Below are 22,357 nucleotides of genomic sequence, written 5' to 3'. Positions count from 1 at the left end.
CTTTTGTAGACATAACAAACATAATTATAGTTATTGCCTGTGCTATGAGGTTATGTAACAGTCTGTAATTGGCAACCTCACAAGGGCTAGAGGTGTGTGTACGTGTGTCGGGAGGGGGGCTCGGTGGATCTTCTTTGTAACCCTCATTCTCCATGCAATAGCATGGGCTTACATATCATCTTAAAATCAGAGTTGGAGCTAGAGAATTAGCTCACATATTGATCTATCCAGCAGAGGTGCTACTTCTCCCCCTGATATCCTAGTCATCCACCTTGGTGGAAAGGACTTGGGATACACCAACGGGACGGCAATGGTGCGGCAGATGCGCGGATTTAAAGATGGTCATCCAAATGTCTCCCAGGACAACCGTGGTCTTCTCTGATATCTCTCAGTGGAGGAGCTAGATGTTCCAGTGGGATCAGAAGATAAACAAGTGCATAGAGAGGGCCCTGCGCCCTGTCAATCAGCTGGTGTACGCATTTCAGGGAACACAATCTGCCACCCTGCCATTAAGCACTGTGTCCCTGGGATGTACTGTAGGGGTGGAGAGCATCTGACGGATCAGGACAATGACCTACTCCTTGAGAGTTGTTCACTCCAATCTCCACTGGTCTAAGACGGAGAAGGGTGCAATTGCGGCCCGCAATTCAGGCCGTTCCTGCATGTGGGCATTCCTGCAGGAACACGTCTTTATTCTTCTATTGGTCCAATTTTAAGCTAAGACTCCAGTAAACAGACGGGAGCACTCCAGTACAGTAGGTGGCGTTACTGCAGCATAATGTTGGATGCCAACTGCCGATAAACCCCACAAAAGAAGAGGCGAGGGTGACAATGCTGGTAGCTAACTAGCTAGGACAAATGTAAACAGTGTCCTTCATACAGTCTGTCGGGCACTGTTTTCCTGCAGTTCTGTTAATGATGGCGAGGGCAGGTGTTCGGCAAGACTCGCACAGTAGTAAACACACCATAGTCCCTGTCCATTGCCACTCAATGAGCCACTTGATAATTGAAAATAAGCACACACCTTGCACGTGTGTTTGGGCCGGTGTGTGTGTTGGGACTAGGAAGGGGGTGTCAAAACTATACATGAAAGAGAAAGGCCAAAATGTCTCCTCCGAGGGGAGAACCCAAGACCTTCAGATTCCATGGCGGTGACGTTAACGCTACAAACCCAGTAATGAATGCATTATCTTGACACTATTTAAACAACTTTTTTAAAATCAAAACTGTTGCTGCTACAAACTTAGTCAGTCCGAATGGTGGCAAGTCTAATGGTAGATTTACAGACGCTGTATTCTCATTCTTATCCGACTCCTACATATTGAGCTAGGTCAGGGCAAGAAAGTCTTTTTTTCCCTAATGCTAACGACCCTGTTAAAAATCTGGTATTGTGGTTATCGGTAACGGCTGGATGGCTCATGACCAGAGGCGGGGAGTGTGTTCAGAACCTCTAATCATGTTCACTTGCACATTTTCAGAGAATTGTGTGTCATATTGGCTTAGATTTGATTGTAAGGAGATGTGAATTTAACATTGAGCTTCAACCAATGCATATACTATTGTGGGTGCTGTCACCCCCACATGAATGTATGAAATCTCTATTTACTACCCCCTCACTCGCTCTATCCAGAATGAACAGAGAGAGGGAAGGAAGGGAATTAGGCTTCACATGTTAGTCACATAATTGCTGTTATGTTTCTATTGGCCTAGCGAGCTCTTTTATTCACCACCTGAGGAAGTGGGAATTCAAAACACTTCACTAGATTGCTAACTAAATATGATATTGTTGCTAGATACTTTTTGGAGAAACGTCCTCTGGTCTGATGAAACAAAATATAACGGTTTTGCCATAATGAACATCGTTATGTTTTGAAGAAAAAGGGCTTGCAAGCCAAAGAACACCATGCAGCATCATGTTGTGGGGGGGGCTTTGCTGCAGGAGGGATTGGTGCACTTCACAAAATAGATGGCATCATGAGGGAGGAAAATTATGTGAATATATTGAAGCAACATCTCAAGACATCAGTCAGGAAAGTTGTTCGCAATTGGGTCTTCCAAATGGACAATGAACCCAAGTGTAACAGTATATTGCTTCCGTCCCTCTCCTCGCCCCTACCTGGGCTTGAACCAGGGACCCTCTGCACACATCAACAACTGCCTCCCACGAAGCATCGTTACCCATCGCTCCACAAAAGCCGCAGCCCTTGCAGAGCAAGGGGAACAACTACTTCAAGGTCTCAGAGCGAGTGACGTCACCGATTGAAATGCTATTGTTGACCAAATAATGGTTTTTAGAACAAGAACATTTTGCAGCAAAATCACAGAAAATTACCAACATCAGCAAAATGCTTCGATAAGAGCAAGGCAATGTCAGCGTCTGTAATTTTCGGTTTATCGTTCCAGCTCTAGTCAGAGCGACGATGAGGAGGGAGGGATGGATTAGAGAAGAGGTGCTTTAACACTTGCACAGCTCTCAATGCATGGGAGAGCTCACAAAAGAAGGCAGCATCTCTGACCCACCACCTCAAGAGAGGGGAAATTATCATCCCCTTTATAGGTGGTGGCTAAATATAACACTAGCACATTAGAGTAGAGGAAAGAGAGGAGAGAGAGAGACGGGAGTCTGCCACAGAACAACAGGGAGGAGTAGGGGTAAGAGGTTAGACCAGATCAGTTGGGGTACAGTGGGTACAGCTGGATGGGTACAGCTGGATGGATTCGTGGTGGGTGTAGGGGTACATATCAAACAGTGTGTGGATAAGGCTCTGTGTGTCTGACAGATGAACAAGTCCTCGCCTGGTTCATGCGTTGAGCAGTGTGCTTGGCCTTTAAATTGTAAGGTTTAGTGACGTTTATTTATGGCTCTGTGTGTGTGCACATGTCTGTGTCTATCTGTGTGTGCTCACCCGGTCCATGATGTCCAGCTCACAGCGCAGCCTCTGGATGGCACTGCCTATCTTCAGCAGCTGGAGCCGGAGGGCATCGTCTATGGGCAAACAGGCTGCCACTCTGTAGGAGAAATCTGATAGGAAGGGGGGATGGGGAGATGGTATGTTACAGTTCAGGATTTAAATCTGTGAGGTTGGAAGAAGTACCTAAAAATATTACAGTTTTGGTGGCAGAAATATACAGTAGCCTTTAGGGCAGGCCAAGGAGTTGTACCTATAGCGTTTGTGGGGAGGGAATCATCCTTCAGGTTCTCGTCCCATTCATGGAGCTGTCTCTTCACTCTGTTCATCAGAGTCTCCTGTGGGACAAACACAAGAAACAAGGTTACAAACAGGATGTGTGTCATAAGTCACTTAACTAGTCAACTATTTTTCTAAAACACATTATGGAATAAATCAGCTCAAATCAAGTTCCATTGGCAATGTTCTGTCTGTGTACACACAGTAGTTACATTGCATTCAGAAAGTATTCAGACCCCTTGACTTTTTCCACATTTTTTTAACGTTACAGCCTTATTATAAAATGGATGAAATAGTTTTTTCCCCCTATTCAATCTACACACAATACCCCATAATGACAAAGAAAAAAATTTTTGCTAATGTAGAAATAATGTAGAAATATCACATTTACATGAGTATTCAGACCCTTTACTCAGTAGTTTGTTGAAGCACCTTTGGCACCAATTACAGCCTCGAGTCTTCTTGGGTATGACGCTACAAGCTTGGCACCTCCGTATTTGGGGAGTTTCTCCGATTTTTCTCTGCAGATCCTTTCAAGCTCTGTCAGGTTGGATGGGGAGCGTCGTTGCACAGCAATTTTGATATTCGGTCGGGTTCAAGTCTACGCTCTGGCTGGGCCACTCAAGGACATTCAGAGACTTGTCCCAAAGCCACTCCTGCGTTGTCTAGGAAGTGTCCTTAGGACCGTTGTCCTGTTGGAAGGTGAACCTTCGCCCCAGGCTGAGGCCCTGAGCACTCTGGAGCAGGTTTTCATCAAGGATCACTCTGTACTGCTGCGTTCATCTTTTCCTCTATCCTGACTAGTCTCCCAGTCCCTGCTGCTGAAAAACATCCCCACAACATGATGCTGCCCCCACCATGCTTCACCATAGGGATGGTGCAAGGTTTCACTCCAGATGTGACGCTTGGCATTCAGGCCAAAGAGTTCAATCTTGGTTTCATCAGACCAGAGAATCTTGTTTCTCATGGTCAGAGTTTTTAGGTGCCTTTTGGCAAACTCCAACTGGGCTGTCATGTGCCTTTTACTGAGGAGTGGCTTCCGTCTGGCCACTAAACCATGAAGTCCAATTGGTGGAGTGCTGCAGAGATAGTTGTCCTACTGGAAGGTTCTCCCATCTCCACAGATGAACTCTGGAGCTCTGTCAGAGTGACCATCGGGGTCTTGGTCACCTCTTTGACCAAGACCCGCCTCCCCCGATTGCTCAGTTTGGCCAGGGGACCAGGTCTAAGAAGAGTCTTGGTGGTTCCAAACTTCTTCCATTTAAGAATGATGGAGTCCACTGTGTTCTTGGGGACCTTCCATGCTGCAGAAAAATGTTGGTACCCTTCCCCAGATCTGTGCCTTGACACAATTCTGTCTCGGAGCTCTAAGGACAATTCCTTCGACCTCATGTCTTGGTTTTTGCTCTGACATGCACTGTCACCTGTGAGACCTTATATAGACAGGTGTGTGCCTTTCCAAATCATGTCCAATTAATTGAATTTACCACAGGTGGACTCCAATCATGTTGTAAAAACATCAAGGATGATCAATGGAAACAGGATGTACCTGAGCTCAATTTCTAATCTCATAGCAAAGGGTCTGAATACTTATGTAAATAAGGTATTTCAGTTTTTATTTATTTCCAAAAATGTCTAGAAATCTGTTTTTGCTTATCCATTAAAAAAATGAATGTAATCCATTTTAAAATAAGACTGAAACGTAACAAAATGTGGAAAAAGTGAAGGGGCCTGAATACTTTCTGAATGGACTGTATATCTAGCCCTGAGAGGTTAAGACACTAACCTATAGAACAGTGTTGAGTACTCACAGAGTCATAGAGGGCGTAGACCCAGGGAGGCCACGATGTCATGTTGGCACAGTGGAACTTCCTCTGATGAGAACACAGGCAAACACACAGAAAACATCACCTCAGCAGGAGAACATCTTCATTCATATGCATTGTGTTGCACAAACAACACTGGGTTGCCAGGTCACATTCAGGAGGGAGCAACTATATATAGAGGGGACATTTTTCCTTTTCCACATGACAGAGAAGCATGTCTGTTCTAGACAAAACAAGTTTATCTGAACACTCCATAAGATTGGGCCTTCAGTTGAACATGCGTCTCATGTTCCGTGTGTCTCGCCCCTGAAGACTGCCACCTCTACCTCTGCACGTTAAACATCCAAACATCCCCCTAACAAACAATTAACCTTCCGACCGCTCCTATTCTCCACACCCTGTCACTACCACCACACTCTGTTTGTTAACTTCAAGAGCGTGCGATAACAGACGGTGCATGACTTCACCATCAATAGAAACAACATATACAGACATATAATGTCATATTTTAAAGCAGGGGTTCTCAAACTGGGGTCCACGGAGGTACTGCAGGGGGTCCACGGCTAGATCTCTTTTTTTGGACAGTACATTTTTTTTTAATGAATATTACTAACAGATTAAACAACTTTTGGCCTAGGGATCTGTGGAATAAGTTTAAAGTGTGTCATGCAATACAATGTAACATTATTAACCTACAATGGATGTTCTTACCCCTGGGCAACATGGACCTGGGAGGCTCACAGGGATATTGGTATCCACAGTACTCTGTTCTTAACCCTGGGCAACATGGACCTGGGAGGCTCACAGGGATATTGGTATCCACAGTACTCTGTTCTTAACCCTGGGCAACATGGGCCTGGGAGGCTCACAGGGATATTGGTATCCACAGTACTCTGTTCTTATCCCTGGGCAACATGGGCCTGGGAGGCTCACAGGGATATTGGTATCCACAGTACTCTGTTCTTATCCCTGGGCAACATGGGCCTGGGAGGCTCACAGGGATATTGGTATCCACAGTACTCCACCAATTATACATTTTTCAACCTCACACCAACAACAACAACAAAAATTGTTGACATAAATGCACTGTATTTTAAGCTTTGAAATGGCAAAGTTTTCTATCTGCCTCACGGCAATTATTTTAGAATTGCAGGATATTAGCTTTAAAGCTGCAAAAAGAAAACATCTATCTGCCCCATGACAAAATGTTCCTTCCCAGGGGCCGGGCTGTGGTTCGTCCGACCATGCACTGCCAAAGTCATAGTAAAACACCCCGTATGCTATTTATCTCACTCGAGTTGTGTTATGAGGTGGTCCCTGGTGAATTTGCTATCACAAAAGGGGTCCCCGGCCCCAAAACGTTTGTGAACCCCTGTTTTAAGATATGTGATGTCTCATTTAAAGCTAGTAGAGTATGTGCAATATATCATGTGAATAGTGGTACATACACTGACTGTACAAAACATTAGGAACTCTCTCTCCATGACATAGACTGACCAGGTGAAAGCTATGATCCCTTATTGATGTCACCTGTTAAATCTACTTCAATCAGTGTAGATGAAGGGGAGGAGACCGGTTAAAGAAGGATTTATAAGCCTTAAGACAATTGAGACATGGATTGTGTATGTGTGCCATTCAGAGGGTGAATGGACAAGACAAAAGATTGAAGTGCCTTTGAACGGGGTATGGTAGTAGGTGACAGGCGCACCGGTTTGTGTGTGTCAAGAACTGCAACACTGCTGGGTTTTTCACACAGCAGTTTCCCGTGTGTAGAGAATGGACCACCACCCAAAGCACATCCAGCCAACTTAACACAACTGTGGGAAGCATTGGAGTCAACATGGGCCAGCATCCCTGTGAAACGCTTTCAACACCTTGTAGTCCATACCCCGACACATTAAGGCTGTTCTGAGGGCAAAAGGGGGTGCAACTTAATTTTAGGAAGTTGTTCCTAATGTTTTGTACACTCTGTGTATGTGTGAGTGAGAATAGCTGTATGTAAGTGGTGGTAGGTGTGTCTTAGTGAGAGTGGGTAGGTCTGTCTGTGTGTGTCGGACCTGGCGGTAGGTGGCCCACCAGCACTGGGCCTGTCTGCAGCTCTGAGCGGGGGGTCTGGAGGTGGGGTGCATGTGGAGGCGAGACAGGGGCGTGAGCTGCACTGCAGTCAGGGGATCCGGGAGGATCCGCTCTGGGAGGATCTGCACCTTGGCCTGTTTGATCCTGAAAGAGAGAAGACAGAGAGAGAATTGGGTGCTAGAGTTCACAGGTAAATACAGATAGTGAATAAACCCATAGGTACATACTACACATTTAGTTCACAGGTAAATACAGATAGTGAATAAACCCATAGGTACATACTACACATTTAGTTCACAGGTAAATACAGACAGTGAATAAACCCATAGGTAAATACTACACATTTAGTTCACAGGTAAATACAGACAGTGAATAAACCCATAGGTAAATACTACACATTTAGTTCACAGGTAAATACAGACAGTGAATAAACCCATAGGTACATACTACACATTTAGTTCACAGGTAAATACAGATAGTGAATAAACCCATAGGTACATACTACACATTTAGTTCACAGGTAAATACAGACAGTGAATAAACCCATAGGTAAATACTACACATTTAGTTCACAGGTAAATACAGACAGTGAATAAACCCATAGGTACATACTACACATTTAGTTCACAGGTAAATACAGATAGTGAATAAACCCATAGGTACATACTACACATTTAGTTCACAGGTAAATACAGACAGTGAATAAACCCATAGGTAAATACTACACATTTAGTTCACAGGTAAACACAGACAGTGAATAAACCCATAGGTACATACTACACATTTAGTTCACAGGTAAACACAGATAGTGAATAAACCCATAGGTAAATACTACACATTTAGTTCACAGGTAAATACAGACAGTGAATAAACCCATAGGTACATACTACGCATTTAGACTACAGATCAAAAGCGTCCTTCATGATGACAGGGAGAGAGAGACAGAGAAAGGAGATAGAAAGACAGAAATGACAGAGACAGTCGGCGACGGAGAGAAACATGGAAAGAGACAGAGAGATGTATGACTTGACACCATGAATGGGAAGAGATACCACTTTCCTTCCCCATCAAATGTATAAAAAAAATGTAAATAATGACTGGGCATTTAGTGAGAGATGTGCTCCGAGTAGGCTTGGGTGATATTATGATATCATTGTCTGTCGACTATGATTGACAGCCATTGTCGATGATGATGACATAGCGATGAGACAGACGAAGGTTTCGCATATTTGAACTTCACTGGCACCACGCAGTAAAACATTTAGTGTCGCAGAGCACAGCAGGGCAGCGCGCAAGTGACATTCCGAGTAAGTTGACAATTCCTATAGCCTGTTCCAATAAATATGTTATATAGCAAGAGAGGAATGCAGGCCAGAGAGAGCAGAGAATTCACCAAAGCAGCGCAAAATGCCCAGTCAGAAAATACTTTCTCTCTCTGTCAGATGCATGGGCATAATGCTATAGTGTGTCTATAGTGTCTTCGGTCCAGCTGTTTTAAAAGAATGTAGCCTATATTCCCTTCTCTCCATTTGATAGCCTTCAGTAATATTGATAGCCTAAGTTTAATCATTTTATGAATGGCTTTCTCCCGGTCAAACAATGAATATAACAGAGTTCTATCTCAAAAGTTAATTGAATGGCCTAAGGTAAAAACATAAGGTAGCCAAAGGTCTAATAATGAGAGAACAAACAATATCAATAGCCTATAGAAAAATCGAATGACAAGTTTAAGCTTATTAAAGATGCACTATCCAGAATTCGCTGCGTCATTTCCTGGTTGGTAAAATTCAAATAGTTTGCCTAATTTCAGTTTATGTGACAAAACAAGCAAGTATTGTGTAGAATCTAAACCGCAGTGACATATATTTTCCATAACGAAAAGTATTGTATTTTCAGCTGTTTGAAGCTGGGAAAAAAAATGCAAAAACGAAACTTAGAAATAACAAACATAGAACAGATCTACAGCTTTTGACTTGCTTTCAATGCGATTGACAGATCTGTAACACACATTTCTATGGGAATTTGGTCAGGTCCCCCAAAAGTTACATATTGCAGCTTTAAGAAAGAAAAGCAAAATCAAGGAGTGCAAGGCAGCATACAAAGACAAATTAGAAAACCTTTTCAAGGACAAGGACAGTAAGAAAGCGTGACAAGGGCTACAAACCATCACAGGCTACAAACCAAAGATACATTGATTTATGGAAGAAGTCGCTGATTGTCAAAGAGATGGAAATTGATTTCAGAAGGCACAAAACTCCACTACCTCCTACGAAGATCAACGGGGAATCAGTCGATAGAGTGACCACATATAAATACCTGGGACTCAAAATAGACAAACACACTGTGCCTTTGCAAAGATAAAGAAATGGAAAAATATATATATATTTTTTTTAGCAAACTGAACCATTTTAATGTCGATCACCATATCTTTACAAATGTTCTAGAAATCTGTCCTGCAGAGTGTGGTCCTTTGGTCTGATAAACGTGTTTGGAAACATGCAACCGCAAGACCAAGTTAAGCTTCAGCCCTAGATCAAAACGGCGGAAAGGATAATTGGTATAGTTCAAGAATCAGCCATCAACCTGTACACTAAACTCATCCTCCTAAAACTTGAAAGCATTTTACGGGACAGTACTCATCCCCTTCACTCAAAACTCAGTCACAGCAGCAGCCGGACAAGGGGAAAGAGACTTGTTCAAAGGAAAATCAAAATGGGGACTCTTTTATTCCAACAGCCATTAGGTTGTATAATGGATAATCTGTTGGTCACTCGAGTATACAGCAGATTGCACTTTCACTTTAAAATGTGTAGCTATAGCATTCTCAATGAATTATATTGTCTAGTTTTGGTGTCTATAAAGAATAATGATCTGAATAAATTGATCCTTAATTTCTGTTGTGTGATATTCACTGTCTGAACATTTTGTCCTGAATTATTAAGAAATGATCCTCCCTGAAGGGTTGGATACCGGTGATTGGTATCCCGGGACTTCCCACCTAAGCTCCTTCCCGTTTCCTGAGAAAAATAATGACAGGTCTTGTAGACCAATAATATAAAAATGTTATGTCTCCTTAATGCAAAATACAAAATATGGACTTGCGAATAGCTGCATGACATACACTACATGACCAAAAGTATGTGGACACTTGCACATCGAACATCTCATTCCAAAATCATAGGCATTAAAATGGAGTTGGTCCCCCCTTTGCTGCTAAAACAGCCTCCACTCTTCTGGGAAGACTTTCCAAAAGATGTTGGAACATTGCTGTGGGGACTTGTTTCCATTCAGCCACAAGCGCATTAGTGAGGTCAGGCACTGATGTTGGGTGATTAGGCCTGGCTTGCAGTCGGTGTTCCAATTCATCCCAAAGGTGTTCGATGGGGTTGAGGTCAGGTCTCTGTGCAGGCAAGTCAAGTTCTTCCACACCAATCTCATTGCTGCTCCTATACGTTTCCACTTCACAATAACAGCACTTACAGTTGACCGAGGCAGCTCCAGCAGGGCAGAAATTTGACCAACTGACTTGTCGGAAAGCTGGCATCCTATGACGGTGCCACGTTGAAAGTCGCTGAGCTCTTCAGTAAGGTAATTCTACTGCCAATGTTTGTCTATGGAGATTGCATGGCTGTGTGCTCGATTTTATACACCTGGCAACACCTGAAATAGCCGAATCCACATATTTGAAGGGGTGTCCACATACTTTTGCATATTTTGTGTAGCCTATTTGGAAACCAGGTCCTCACATTTCCCACACAGAATAGCCTGAAGCCACAGGACTCTTCTTGCAGGCTCTATTTTTGGCATGTTTTGTTACACAGAAAATTGACGACGAAGTTAGATGTTTTACAATGGGGGTGCATGGGAAGGAATGTTTGTTTTCACCAATTTGTGGGTATGGTCGAGGACAATTCCTTATTATTACGTCAATATCGACTCGTAGTATCAGTGAGCGGTTGACTATTGTAATAACCAGGGACAGCAGCCTATTTTCTTTTTCCATGTCTTGGTTCTAGAGCTGTCCCTGTTCTTTCAACCAATCAAAAGGTCTACATTTTAAACATGTATTTTTCCATATATTGACGTATCCTATGTGTTTTAAATCAAATCGACGATATTCACTGAGCTTGCCTGATGCTTTAAGCCACGGTTTGATTAAATAATTAAGACACACAAATGACTAGAGCGAGTCCGACCAGCAATGGATTTAATTGTCCCGGGTCGGGCTCAGAATTGCTGCGCTGTGTTTAAAAAAATAAACAGTGAATGACTGACTAGCACCCGGTTGTCTCTCTCTCCTCCCTGCTGCAGCGACCACCTGTCACGTCCTGACCAGCAGAGGGCGTAATTGTGTTAGTTTTGGTCAGGATGTGGCAGGGGGTTTTGTGTGTGTGAATGGTTGTGTTGGTGATTGGGACTCCCAATTGAAGGCAGGTGTGTTGAGTTGCCTTTGATTGGGAGTCCTATATAGGAGTGTGTGTTTTTCTTTGGGGTTGTGGGTAGTTGTTTTTGCACTGCGTTTAGTTAGCCTGCAAAGCTGTTGCTGTCTTGTTTATTGTTTTTTCACTGTGGATGCTTTACTCTTTTGAATTAAACTATGAGTATCCACATTCCCGCGGCGCCTTGGTCCATTTTTGAAGACAGTTGTTACAGAACTACCCACCACAAAAGGACCAAGCAGCGGAAGAGGAAGGAGCCACAGGAGTACAACGTGATGGACCAATGGACGTGGGAGCAAATCCTGGACGGAGAGGGACCATGGACTCAGGCTGGGGATTATCAAGAGTCGCCAGAGCCGCCCGCCAGTCAAGAGTCGCCAGAGCCGCCCGCCAGTCAAGAGTCGCCAGAGCCGCCCGCCAGTCAAGAGTGGCCCGACTGCCCGGAGCTGCCAGAGTGGCCCGACTGCCCGGAGCTGCCAGAGTGGCCCGACTGCCCGGAGCTGCCAGAGTGGCCCGACTGCCCGGAGCTGCCCGACTGCCCGGAGCTGCCAGAGTGGCCCGACTGCACGGAGCTGCCAGAGTGGCCCGACTGCCCGGATCTGCCCGGGTGCCCCGCCTGTCCTCCGGCCCAGCCCGAGTGGCCCGCCTGTCCTCCGGCCCAGCCCGAGTGACCCGCCTGTCCTCCGGCCCAGCCCGAGTGGCCCGCCTGTCCTCCGGCCCAGCCCAAGTGGCCCGCCTGTCCTCCGGCCCAGCCCGAGTGGCCCGCATGTCTTCCGGCCCAGCCAGTGGTCCGTCTGCCAGGGTCAGCCCGAGTGGCCCATCTGCCCGGGCGCCACCGAAGTCGGCGACGCCGAAGGTGGAGCGAGGTCCACGTCCTGCACCTGAGCCACTTCCAGGATAGGTGGGTTGGGGAGGGAGGGTGTAGCACAGTGCCGTCGGTGACGGCAGCCACCCTCCCTTCCCTCCCTTATTGTTTAGGGGGATATTTTTTTGTTTGGGGGTTTGTTTTTTCTTTTAGGTGCATTACGGGGTCTGCACCTTGAGGGGGGGGGTACTGTCACGTCCTGACCAGCAGAGGGCGTAATTGTGTTAGTTTTGGTCAGGATGTGGCAGGGGGTTTTGTGTGTGTGAATGGTTGTGTTGGTGATTGGGACTCCCAATTGAAGGCAGGTGTGTTGAGTTGCCTTTGATTGGGAGTGCTATATAGGAGTGTGTGTTTTTCTTTGGGGTTGTGGGTAGTTGTTTTTGCACTGTGTTTAGTTAGCCTGCAAAACTGTTGCTGTCTTGTTTATTGTTTCTTCACTGTGGATGCTTTACTCTTTTGAATTAAACTATGAGTATCCACATTCCCGCTGCGCCTTGGTCCATTTTTGAAGACAGTTGTTACACCACCACAGAAAATCTAAGTGTTTATCGCGCTGTCCGTGTTGCTGAAGCTGCAACATAATTACAGGCATTTCTGACAGAAAGGTTCTGTTAGAGAAATCCCTAATTTGTTCAGGAAAAACATTCCCGATTGCCTCAACCCTTGCTCTCTTTGTGACACACACATCGCATGTGACCAAAGACCTATTCACACAGTACAATATTACTAGAGAACTTTGCTTCTGTAATTATTACTCCAGAATGTCCTTTATTCCAGGATGATTTGGACGAGATCAGTTTTTTCGAAACTGCCCCCTGTAATTCTTTCTTTTTCCCCAATAAATTGACAATTATGACGGAATCCTGGAGTTTTTTTTTCTAGAAGTGAAGATACAGTATTTCAACATGTCCAGGTGATAGGGCCATACTGACCCCGAGCCTTCACATGTGAGCTAAACAGTGCAATTGCACTTGAGATGCATTTTAAGGCTATGGATGAGAAAGTTACCTAAACGTTTGGAAATGACAAGTTGTATGCTGCTGCTTTGCGATTTATTTACAGCAAGGGTTGCATTAAATAGGCTCAATATCTTTTACTGATGCATTGGCAATATTCAATTCATACGCACAAAACATATACACATTTAAAAAATATATATATATTTAACCTTTATTTATTTAACTAGGCAAGTCAGTTAAGAACAAATTCTTATTTACAGTGACGGCCTACCCCGGACGACGCTGGGCCAATTATGCACCGCCCTATGGGACTCCCAATCACGGCCGAATGTGATGCAGCCTGGAATCAAACCAGGTACCGCAGTGACACCTCTTGCACTGACATGCAGTGTCTTAGGCCTATGAACAAAAGCATTCCGTGTGAAAGTTGATTGGCTACATGTACAGTTGAAGACGGGAATTTACATACACCTTAGCCAAATACATTTCACCACTTTAATTTAAGAATGTGAAATGTCAGAATAATAGTAGAGAGAATGATTTATTTCAGCTTTTATTTCTTTCATCACATTCCCAGTGGGTCAGAAGTTTGCATACACTCAATTAGTATTTGGTAGCATTGCCTTTAAATTGTTTAACTTGGGTCAAACATTTCAGGTAGCCTTCCACAAGCTTCCCACAATAAGTTGGGTGAATTTTGGCCCATTCCTCCTGACAGAGCTGGTGTAACTGAGTCAGGTCTGTAGGCCTCCTCGCTCGCACACGCTTTTTCAGTTCTGACCACAAATTTTCTTTGGGATTGAGGTCAAGGCTTTGTGATGGCCACTCCAATACCTTGACTTTGTTGTCTTTAAACCATTTTGCCACAACTTTGGAAGTATGCTTGGGGTGATTGTCCATTTGGAAGACCCATTTGCGACCAAGCTTTAACTTCCTGACTGATGTCTTGAGATGTTGCTTCAATATATCCACATAATTTTCCTCCCTCATGTGGCCATCTATTTTGTGAAGTGCACCAGTCCCTCCTGCAGCAAAGCACCCCCACAACATGATGTGGCCACCCCCGTGCTTCACGGTTGGGATGGTGTTCTTCGGCTTGCAAGCCTCCCCCTTTTTCCTCCAAACATAACAATGGTCATTATGGCCAAACAGTTCATCAGACCAGAGTACATTTCTCCAAAAATTACAATCTTTGTCCACATGTGCAGTTGCAAACCGTAGTCTGGCTTTTTTATGGCGGTTTTGGAGCAGTGGTTTCTTCCTTGCTGAGCGGCCTTTCAGGTTATGTTGATATAGGACTCGTTTTACTGTGGATATAGTTACTTTTGTACCTGTTTCCTCCAGCATCTTGACAAGGTCCTGTGGTTGAAAAACAAGTTTTAATGACTCCAACCTAAGTGTATGTAATCTTCCAACTTCAACTGTAGGCCATTCATATTTAGCTTAGGCGCAGCACTTAGCTCAATTTATCTAATCAGTTATTGTTTTCTTGCTCAAGCCGCGCGCAACATCTGTGAAACTCAGACATTTCTCCCAAAACACAGGGATGTCGATTTGCACGGGACTAGCATTATCAAAGGACATTGGAGTTTGGTCGTTAGGCTGTTGGTCGACCGAGATTGTTTTAGTGAAACATCTTTATTTTTACTATTTTCTACATTGTAGAATATGCCAAGAGTGTGCAAACCTGTCATCAAGGCAAAGGGTGGCTTTTTGAAGAATCTCAAATATAAAATCTATTTAGATTTGTTTAACACTCTTTTGGTTACTACATGATTCCATGTGTGTTATTTCATAGTTTTGATGTCTTCACAATTATTCTACAATGGAGAATAAGCTCAGACTGAGATGAAGGTTCACCTTCCAACAGGACAACGACCCTAAGCACACAGCCAAGACAACACAGGAGTGGCTTCGGGACAAGTCTCTGAATGTGCTTGAGTGGCCCAGCCAGAGCCCGTACTTGAGTCCGATCGAACATCTCTGGAGAGACCTGAAAAAAATCTGTGCAGCAATATTCCCCATCCAACCTGACAGAGCTTGAGAGCATCTGCAGAGAAGAATGGGAGAAACTCCCAAAATACAGGTGTGCCACGCTTGTAGCGTCATACCCAAGAAGACCTGAGGCTGTAATCAGTGCCAAAGGTGCTTCAACAAAGTACTGAGTAAAGGGTCTGAATACTTATGTAAATGTGATATTTCAGTTTTTTTATTTGTAATACATTTCTAAAAATCTGTTTTTGTTTTGTCATTATGGGGTATTGTGTGTAGAATGATGGGGAAAAAAATATTTAATCAATTTTAGAACAAGGCTGTAACCTAACAAAATGTGGAAAAAGTCAAGGGGTATGAATATTTTAGCACCAGTAGTACATTTACCATTAATTCCTATAATTTTTAATCTACAATGTTTGTTACTTTGGTTACGGTCATTTATTTAAATGCATTCAATATTATTATTCCAGTCTTCCCATTATTATTGTCGGAGTGGACATATTGTTTGCAGAGTGCACAACCTATGCTACACTTGTGAGAAACAAGTTTTGGTTTGTTTCATTCCATTTATGAGTTTTGTAAATGTAGCCATTGTCTTTTGTTTGGAGCGCTCCTGTCAATGTTGAGTAAGGACGCGCACGCATAGCAGTGGGCCTATAGGCTACCTGGCCTGCACGCAAATGTAGGAATATAAATGTGCCAATTTGGGGATCTGATAGTATTTCTGATTGGCTTAACGCACCACCACTAATGACCTACGGAGCCTCTCATAGTAATGTTTTCTTCACCTCAAACAGCAAGCAAACAAAGTCTGTTTTTACATCCATTGAGAATAACAATAGTTTCTCAATGTATTTGAAAAATCTTCCCAGCTCTCTCCCTTTCGATAACCACCCAGCGTGAAAGGGAAAAATGTCATGCTCTGATCCAGTGGAAACATGATAAAATAAGCCTATCTGATTACTTCTTATCAGTGCTTGACTTGGACTGAAATAGGTTACAGTACTCATTTTGGGTGCTGGTACTGTTTAGATTTATGTACAGGAGCTCCACAATATTTTTTAGCTAATATTCTATAAGAGAAACAGGAGCTCAAGCAGTAGAACATTTGAAGTGACAGTACTCAGCTCCGATGAGCTCCTGCCCAAGTCAAGCACTGCTTTTTATCCCTTGCGCAAATAGCCTACAGTTGTGTCTGTCCCAAGCTCACTGGCATGGAAAACTCTGTGGGCCCAGAATATTTTATACAATGTTGAAAGGCACTAAAGTAACTGCAAAAAATGTGACAACACAATTAACTTTTTGTCTTGAATACAAAGTGTTATGTTTGGGTCAAATATAACACATGAATAAGTACTACTCTCAATATTTTCAAGCATAGTGGTGGCTGCATCATGTTATGGGTATGCTTGTAATCATTAAGGACTATGGAGTTTTTCAGGATAAAAAAAGAAATGGAACTAAGCACAGGCAAAATCCTAGAGGAAAACATGGTTCAGTCTGCCTTCTACCAGACACTGGGAGATTAAGTCACCTTTCAGTAGAACAATAACCTAAAACAGAAGGCCAAATCTACACTGGAGTTGCTTTCCAAGACAGTGAATGTTCCTTAGTGGCCGAATTACAGTTTTGACTTAAATCTACTTGAAAATCTATGGCAAGACCTGAAAATGGTTGTCTAGCAATGATCAACAATCAATTTGACAGAGCTTTAAGAATTTTGAAACGAATAATGGGCAAATGTTGCACAATCCAGGTGTGGAACGCTCTTAGAGACTTACAGCTGTAATCGCTGCCAAAGGTGCTTCTACAAATTATTGACTCAGAGATGTGAATACTTACGTAAATGAGATATTTCTGTAAACCTTTCCAAAAATATGTTTTCAGTTCGTCATTATGGGGTATTGGGTGTAGATGGATTAAATGCATTTATTTTCTTAACCATTTTGAATTCAGGCTGTAACACAAGAACATATGGAATAAGTCAAGGTGTATGAATACGTTCTGAAGGCACTGTATGTGCTTTTGTCAGTATATATATATATTGTTTAAAAGGCTAGTATATTATATCACCTCCCCATAGTGTCTAATATGCTTTTCTACTAAAATGATAAAAACAATGAGTTTGCCATCTTGTGGAATAACATGCAAAATATTTGTTGCTCATTCATACTGTACATAAAGGCCATATCCGAATATCCATACTTGCATTCTAAATAGTAGGCTTTTAGGGTATGTGAAAATAGAACGTTTTATAGTATGTGACATTTTTTTCATTGAGTATGTTTTAAATGCCTGGATGTCATACTAATTTCAGCTTTTCATCTAGTAGAATTTGCTGCACACTATTGAGGAAGAGAATCGTATTTTTACACCCACGTGTGTTTGATAACAGCTGATAATCAGAATAAGGGACGCGCTCTACAAAAATGTACAAATGGCGGGGAACAAGTGCGATTGAGCAATAGATGACACCTTCTCAGTATGGATGAGTAGTATGTTGATATTTGTTGCTTAAAATGCATGTGTTTTTATTAAACAGTAAGATCTAGTATGCAGTATTATTAGTACACTGTATGTAGTTTTAGTAAGTAGTAGGCAAGACGGATTTCGGACAAGGACCATCTCTACTTATAAGGCCATGAAGATAATAATGCCTTTATGAAAGTGAGAATGATGATTACATTTAGAGATGAAGCTCAACTGACAGACAGATTGGATAGATTTTGGTCTTCTGTCTATAAGCTGTTTTCCTCATTACTACGCCCAGGTTCTACGAGGTTTCAGGTGGTTCTGTTCAGTAACATTTAGTTCCTCTCACCCATCTGCCTGGGTTCTGATCTCATGGACCTTGAACCGCTGCCGTCCGACTGCCTTCACTTTGACAGTCTCGATGCCGTACTCCTGCTCCTCCCGATAAGCATAGATTTCAGCTGTCGTCCCAAACTCTGCATGCACCTCGCCTGTGTCACTGGAGGGTGAGGTGAGGGGTACAGACAGCCACACACATCTAATTAAGAACGCCCTACTGTGATCACACACACGACACCAGTCCAATGCATTCAAATCAGTGGTGTAAAGTACTTAAGTAAATATACTTTAAACTACTAATAAAGTAATTTCTGGGGGTATCTGTACTTTACGATTTATATTTTTGACAACTTTTACTTCACTACATTCCTAAATATAATAATGTACTTTTAACTCCATACATTTTGACAGGAAAATGGTCCAATTCACACACTTATCAAGAGAACTTCCCTGGTCATTCCTACTGCCTCTGATCTGGTGGACTCACTAAACACAAATGCTTCGTGTTATAGTGTGCCCCTACGCCATTCGTCAATAAAAAATAAATTGTGCCGTCTGGTTTGCTTAATATAAGGAATTTGAAATGGTTTATACTTTTACTTTTGATAGATAAGTACATTTGAGCAATCCATTTCCTTTTGATAAGTATATTTAAAACCAAATACTTTCACTCAAGTAGTATTTTTACTTCTACTTGAGTCATTTTCTATTAAGGTATCTTTACTTACTTATGACAATTGAGTACTTTTTCCACCACTGATTCAAACATGGGGCTGTGCATGTGACTGTGCATTATCAGGCTGAAACATGAGGTGATGGCGTTGGATGAATGGCATTCAAATTGCCATCGATAAATGGAATTGTGTTCGTTGTCCGTAGCTTATGCCTGCCCATATCATAACACCACCCCCACCATGGGGTACTCTGTTCATAACATTGACATCAGCAAAGTGCTCACATTTGTTGATAAAATGTGGGACATGATTGTTTGGTTGCGGGACAAAGGGCCAAAATGCAGGGCTGTCCGGCATGTGATCACCCTAAACAGAGCCCATTCCCACTCTCTCCTCCTCCTTCTCTCCCTCCCTTCACTCTATACCTGTGTGCGAGCACAGCAAAGGTGCGGTCTCTCTGGATGATGTTGCGCATCATGCTGACCTCCTGCGGTCTGAAGAGCTGCAGCGGCAGGGTCTGTCCAGGGATAAGCATGACAGCTGTGAATGGAAGCACTGGGATGATCTGGCAGCTGTCGTCATCGTGCACCGTACGTCCATGAAACTCCTCCATGTCTGAACCCAGGTACTGGGAGGAGGGGGGCCGAAGCATTAGTGCAGTGTAGAAAACCAAGAACTGTATACTCAGTGATACAGCTGAACAATACTTTGTAGATGTAAATATGAAACCCACAGCATGTGAAGTTGGAAGACTCGGGTCAAAGTTTAAGCTTGGTTTTTCTGCATCCTCTGTCTCCATCTCTTCATTTTCTGTAAGAATAATAGTCAAAGTGGCCATAGGAAAGCAAATATGTACTTTCACTTTTAATTGCCCCATTGCAAAACAATTTCCTGAGTCATTGCGTTGACAATACCCTGTTGGACATGAAGCATTTGGAAGATAATCACCTTTGATCACAGACCAGAAAACCTAGGTTTGGCAAGCTATTATTAGTAGACTGACATTACTAGCAGCTGGGAATTAAATTACATTAGCATGTATGGTAGCTAGCTAACGAGCCATTTTACAGTTGTAACAAGCAAGATATATTTTACTGAAACAAGCAATCAATCTGTGAAGATAAAATTAGCTTCTCTGCGACAGTGATTGAATGAGCTCATTATGCTGTCACATTAAGTATGGCCTCGTTTCTTTGAATACAATACAGATGCGTTTAAGGTCCTATTACAATAAACGCATGCTTCAGTACACTAGTCTACCAATGCAATTAAAACCATTTGTACCGGGTAAGAGTTGCAGCCGATTGCCCATGTCGTTGATATTGTCGCCTCCACCCTGGTCGTCGGCCATAGCCTGTGGTTTTCTATAGCAGGGTAAGCATCCAAAACGACTCACTGTCGGGCCCAAGTGGATGGAGTTAATCTTCCCACAATTATGCATTTTGGGCCTTGGAATTAGTTTAGTGCTAGACATGTTCCCATTAGTTTGGCCCCGGAGTCCACTAGATAAGAGCTCCGAAACCGACTGTTCATTTGATCTAAACCCTAAGCAATTTTATTTTTCAAAGTACTATTAAATGACATTTGTGCAACTGAACAGGCGCCATTGTTTGACACAAAGCACGATCGTATTATACCCCCCCCAAAAAAAAATAATCCCAAGGGCTACCCTTACCCAAAACCTCAAGCCATTTCATACTCCACAGCTGTAGATAGCTTGTCAACCTAGGGCAGCTGCAACAGGGTTTCAAGAGTTTCCTCGTGTTCTCATAACATAAGAATTTTACTGTAGGTCTAACACACGTGGTGCATGTGGCTTGAAAGACATGACCAATAAATCAATTAACAGGGAGCACTGTGGTTAGTAAACCAAAGATTTATTATGGTCTTTACAACAAATCAGCTGTGCAGGGCAGATGGTATAAGGCCAGAATTAAAAACGACCGAAGATTCAATTCTCAAGTCTTCCTCGCCATTCTCCAGTGGTCGTCAGCCAGCAGCCATTTGATGGGTAGAAGACTTGGTAGCCGGGATCTGTCCTTTACACCATTGCAACATTTGCTTCAGACGACCACGTTCAGCTCTTGGCACATCATGGACTGCAGACTTCAGTCACCAGAGAGGGCTTGGAGATCACAGCTGTAGGGTATGGATGGGCCAGTCTACTTAGATCTCTGCCTCATCTTTCGCCTTTTACGCTTCAGCCTACAGACAAGAGTTTCAATGAGTGAACAGCACTACATTACATGCCAAACTACTCAGCCATATCAGTTGAGATTGTTAAAGTCCCTACAGTTAACTTTGCACTGATCAAGTCTCCACCTGTACTCAATGAGAAAAAGTGTACACCCAGAATTGAACTCAATGAGCCTGAAATTGTGCTAAGCATGATTCTCAGTCAAACTCAAGTCCAACCAATCTTGCAGTGTATCAGTTGCTCTGTACACTCAAGGGAGCATCATGTTTGGCTAATGAGAACTTGTACCAGTCATATCCAATGTATGAATTAAGGCAATGAATGATTTTTACCTGCGCATACGCTTCTTCCTCCACTGTAAGAAATCAAAAATACAAACTTGTCAAGTGAAAAATCGACATTCAAAACAAGCAAAGTATTTTGTTAACATACTGCTGAGCATGATTTGAAGTGATTCAAAACATGCAGTGAAGTTAAACATGGCACTTGCTCTCATTTTGTGGACAAATGTTGACATTCGTTGTGAGCATTTCTCCTTCGCCAAAATAATCCACTTGACTGTAGCATATCAAGCCTATTAAACATGTGGGCGGGCAAGTGCCCCTGTCCAGTCATGTGAATGCCATAGATTTGGGCCTAATTAATTTACAGTTGAGTAACTACCTCCATAAAACGTGTTGAAATTGTTGCATGCCGCGTTAACATTTATGTTCAGTAAGGTTATATATATAGCGCCATAGACGAGGCTAACCCTGAGACAAAGACTACCATACTAGTACACCAGTTACGTTATAAAATAAAGGAAGCTAGAGAAAGGTTCGTCTGGCGTTAGCTAGCCACTGACGAGTAGTGACAAAGAGCCAAACAAAAACCCGCCAATAAGTTGATATTCATCAATTTACCTTTGCTCTCATCTTGTGGAGATGTGTCTGCAATAAAAATATATAATAAAGTTGTTAGATGCAATGGATGCCAACAACTTATTCCAGATTAGTTTGGATTCGTTTCGGGATAGCGTACAATAAGACTTACCACTAAAGCGACACCAACTTGAAAGAGGATGTGACGAAGAAAGGGGAGGGGCTTTATAGTGCCAACGCAAAAATAACGTCATATTAACTTGCCCTTTGCTCAGCTCAGTGCTCACTGGGAGATGTAGGCAGAAACGGATGAACATAAACTAATATTTTATGTTGGAATTATGCACCTGTGCTCAGGTATGTTTAGTTTGTCTACAACCGTGTAAGTCTATGGGTTCCGTTTGTAATAGAAAGATTGGGCAGACTTAAGTCATAAGACTAACAAAATGGCCACACAAACTATCTGC

General features: G+C 42.9%; 1 protein-coding gene across 3 annotated transcripts in view; it reads right to left on the bottom strand.

Moving 5' to 3' along the window:
• LOC106583217 (protein cereblon) overlaps positions 1-22,142 on the bottom strand; it is a 29,305-nt gene extending 7,163 nt beyond the window's left edge. For 2 of the 3 annotated variants that reach the window (XM_014167136.2, XM_014167138.2), the window contains exons 1-11: positions 22,063-22,142; positions 21,933-21,959; positions 21,363-21,385; positions 20,118-21,038; positions 19,567-19,643; positions 19,259-19,461; positions 18,170-18,319; positions 7,072-7,234; positions 5,000-5,062; positions 3,163-3,247; positions 2,907-3,022 (exon numbers count right to left, since the gene is read on the bottom strand). In XM_014167136.2, coding sequence (XP_014022611.2) covers positions 2,907-3,022; positions 3,163-3,247; positions 5,000-5,062; positions 7,072-7,234; positions 18,170-18,319; positions 19,259-19,461; positions 19,567-19,643; positions 20,118-20,307 — 1,047 coding nt within the window. In that variant the 5' untranslated portion in view covers positions 20,308-21,038; positions 21,363-21,385; positions 21,933-21,959; positions 22,063-22,142. The remainder of the gene's footprint in view (positions 1-2,906; positions 3,023-3,162; positions 3,248-4,999; positions 5,063-7,071; positions 7,235-18,169; positions 18,320-19,258; positions 19,462-19,566; positions 19,644-20,117; positions 21,039-21,362; positions 21,386-21,932; positions 21,960-22,062) is intronic. The other variant, XM_014167139.2, reaches the window with a different exon arrangement.
• Positions 22,143-22,357: the final 215 nt, after the last annotated feature.

This window comes from Salmo salar, chromosome ssa22 (assembly GCF_905237065.1).
Source record: "Salmo salar chromosome ssa22, Ssal_v3.1, whole genome shotgun sequence".
In the NCBI taxonomy this organism is placed as follows: domain Eukaryota; kingdom Metazoa; phylum Chordata; class Actinopteri; order Salmoniformes; family Salmonidae; genus Salmo; species Salmo salar.
Note: the sequence above shows the minus strand (reverse complement) of the source record. Positions and strands in the feature narration are given on the sequence as shown.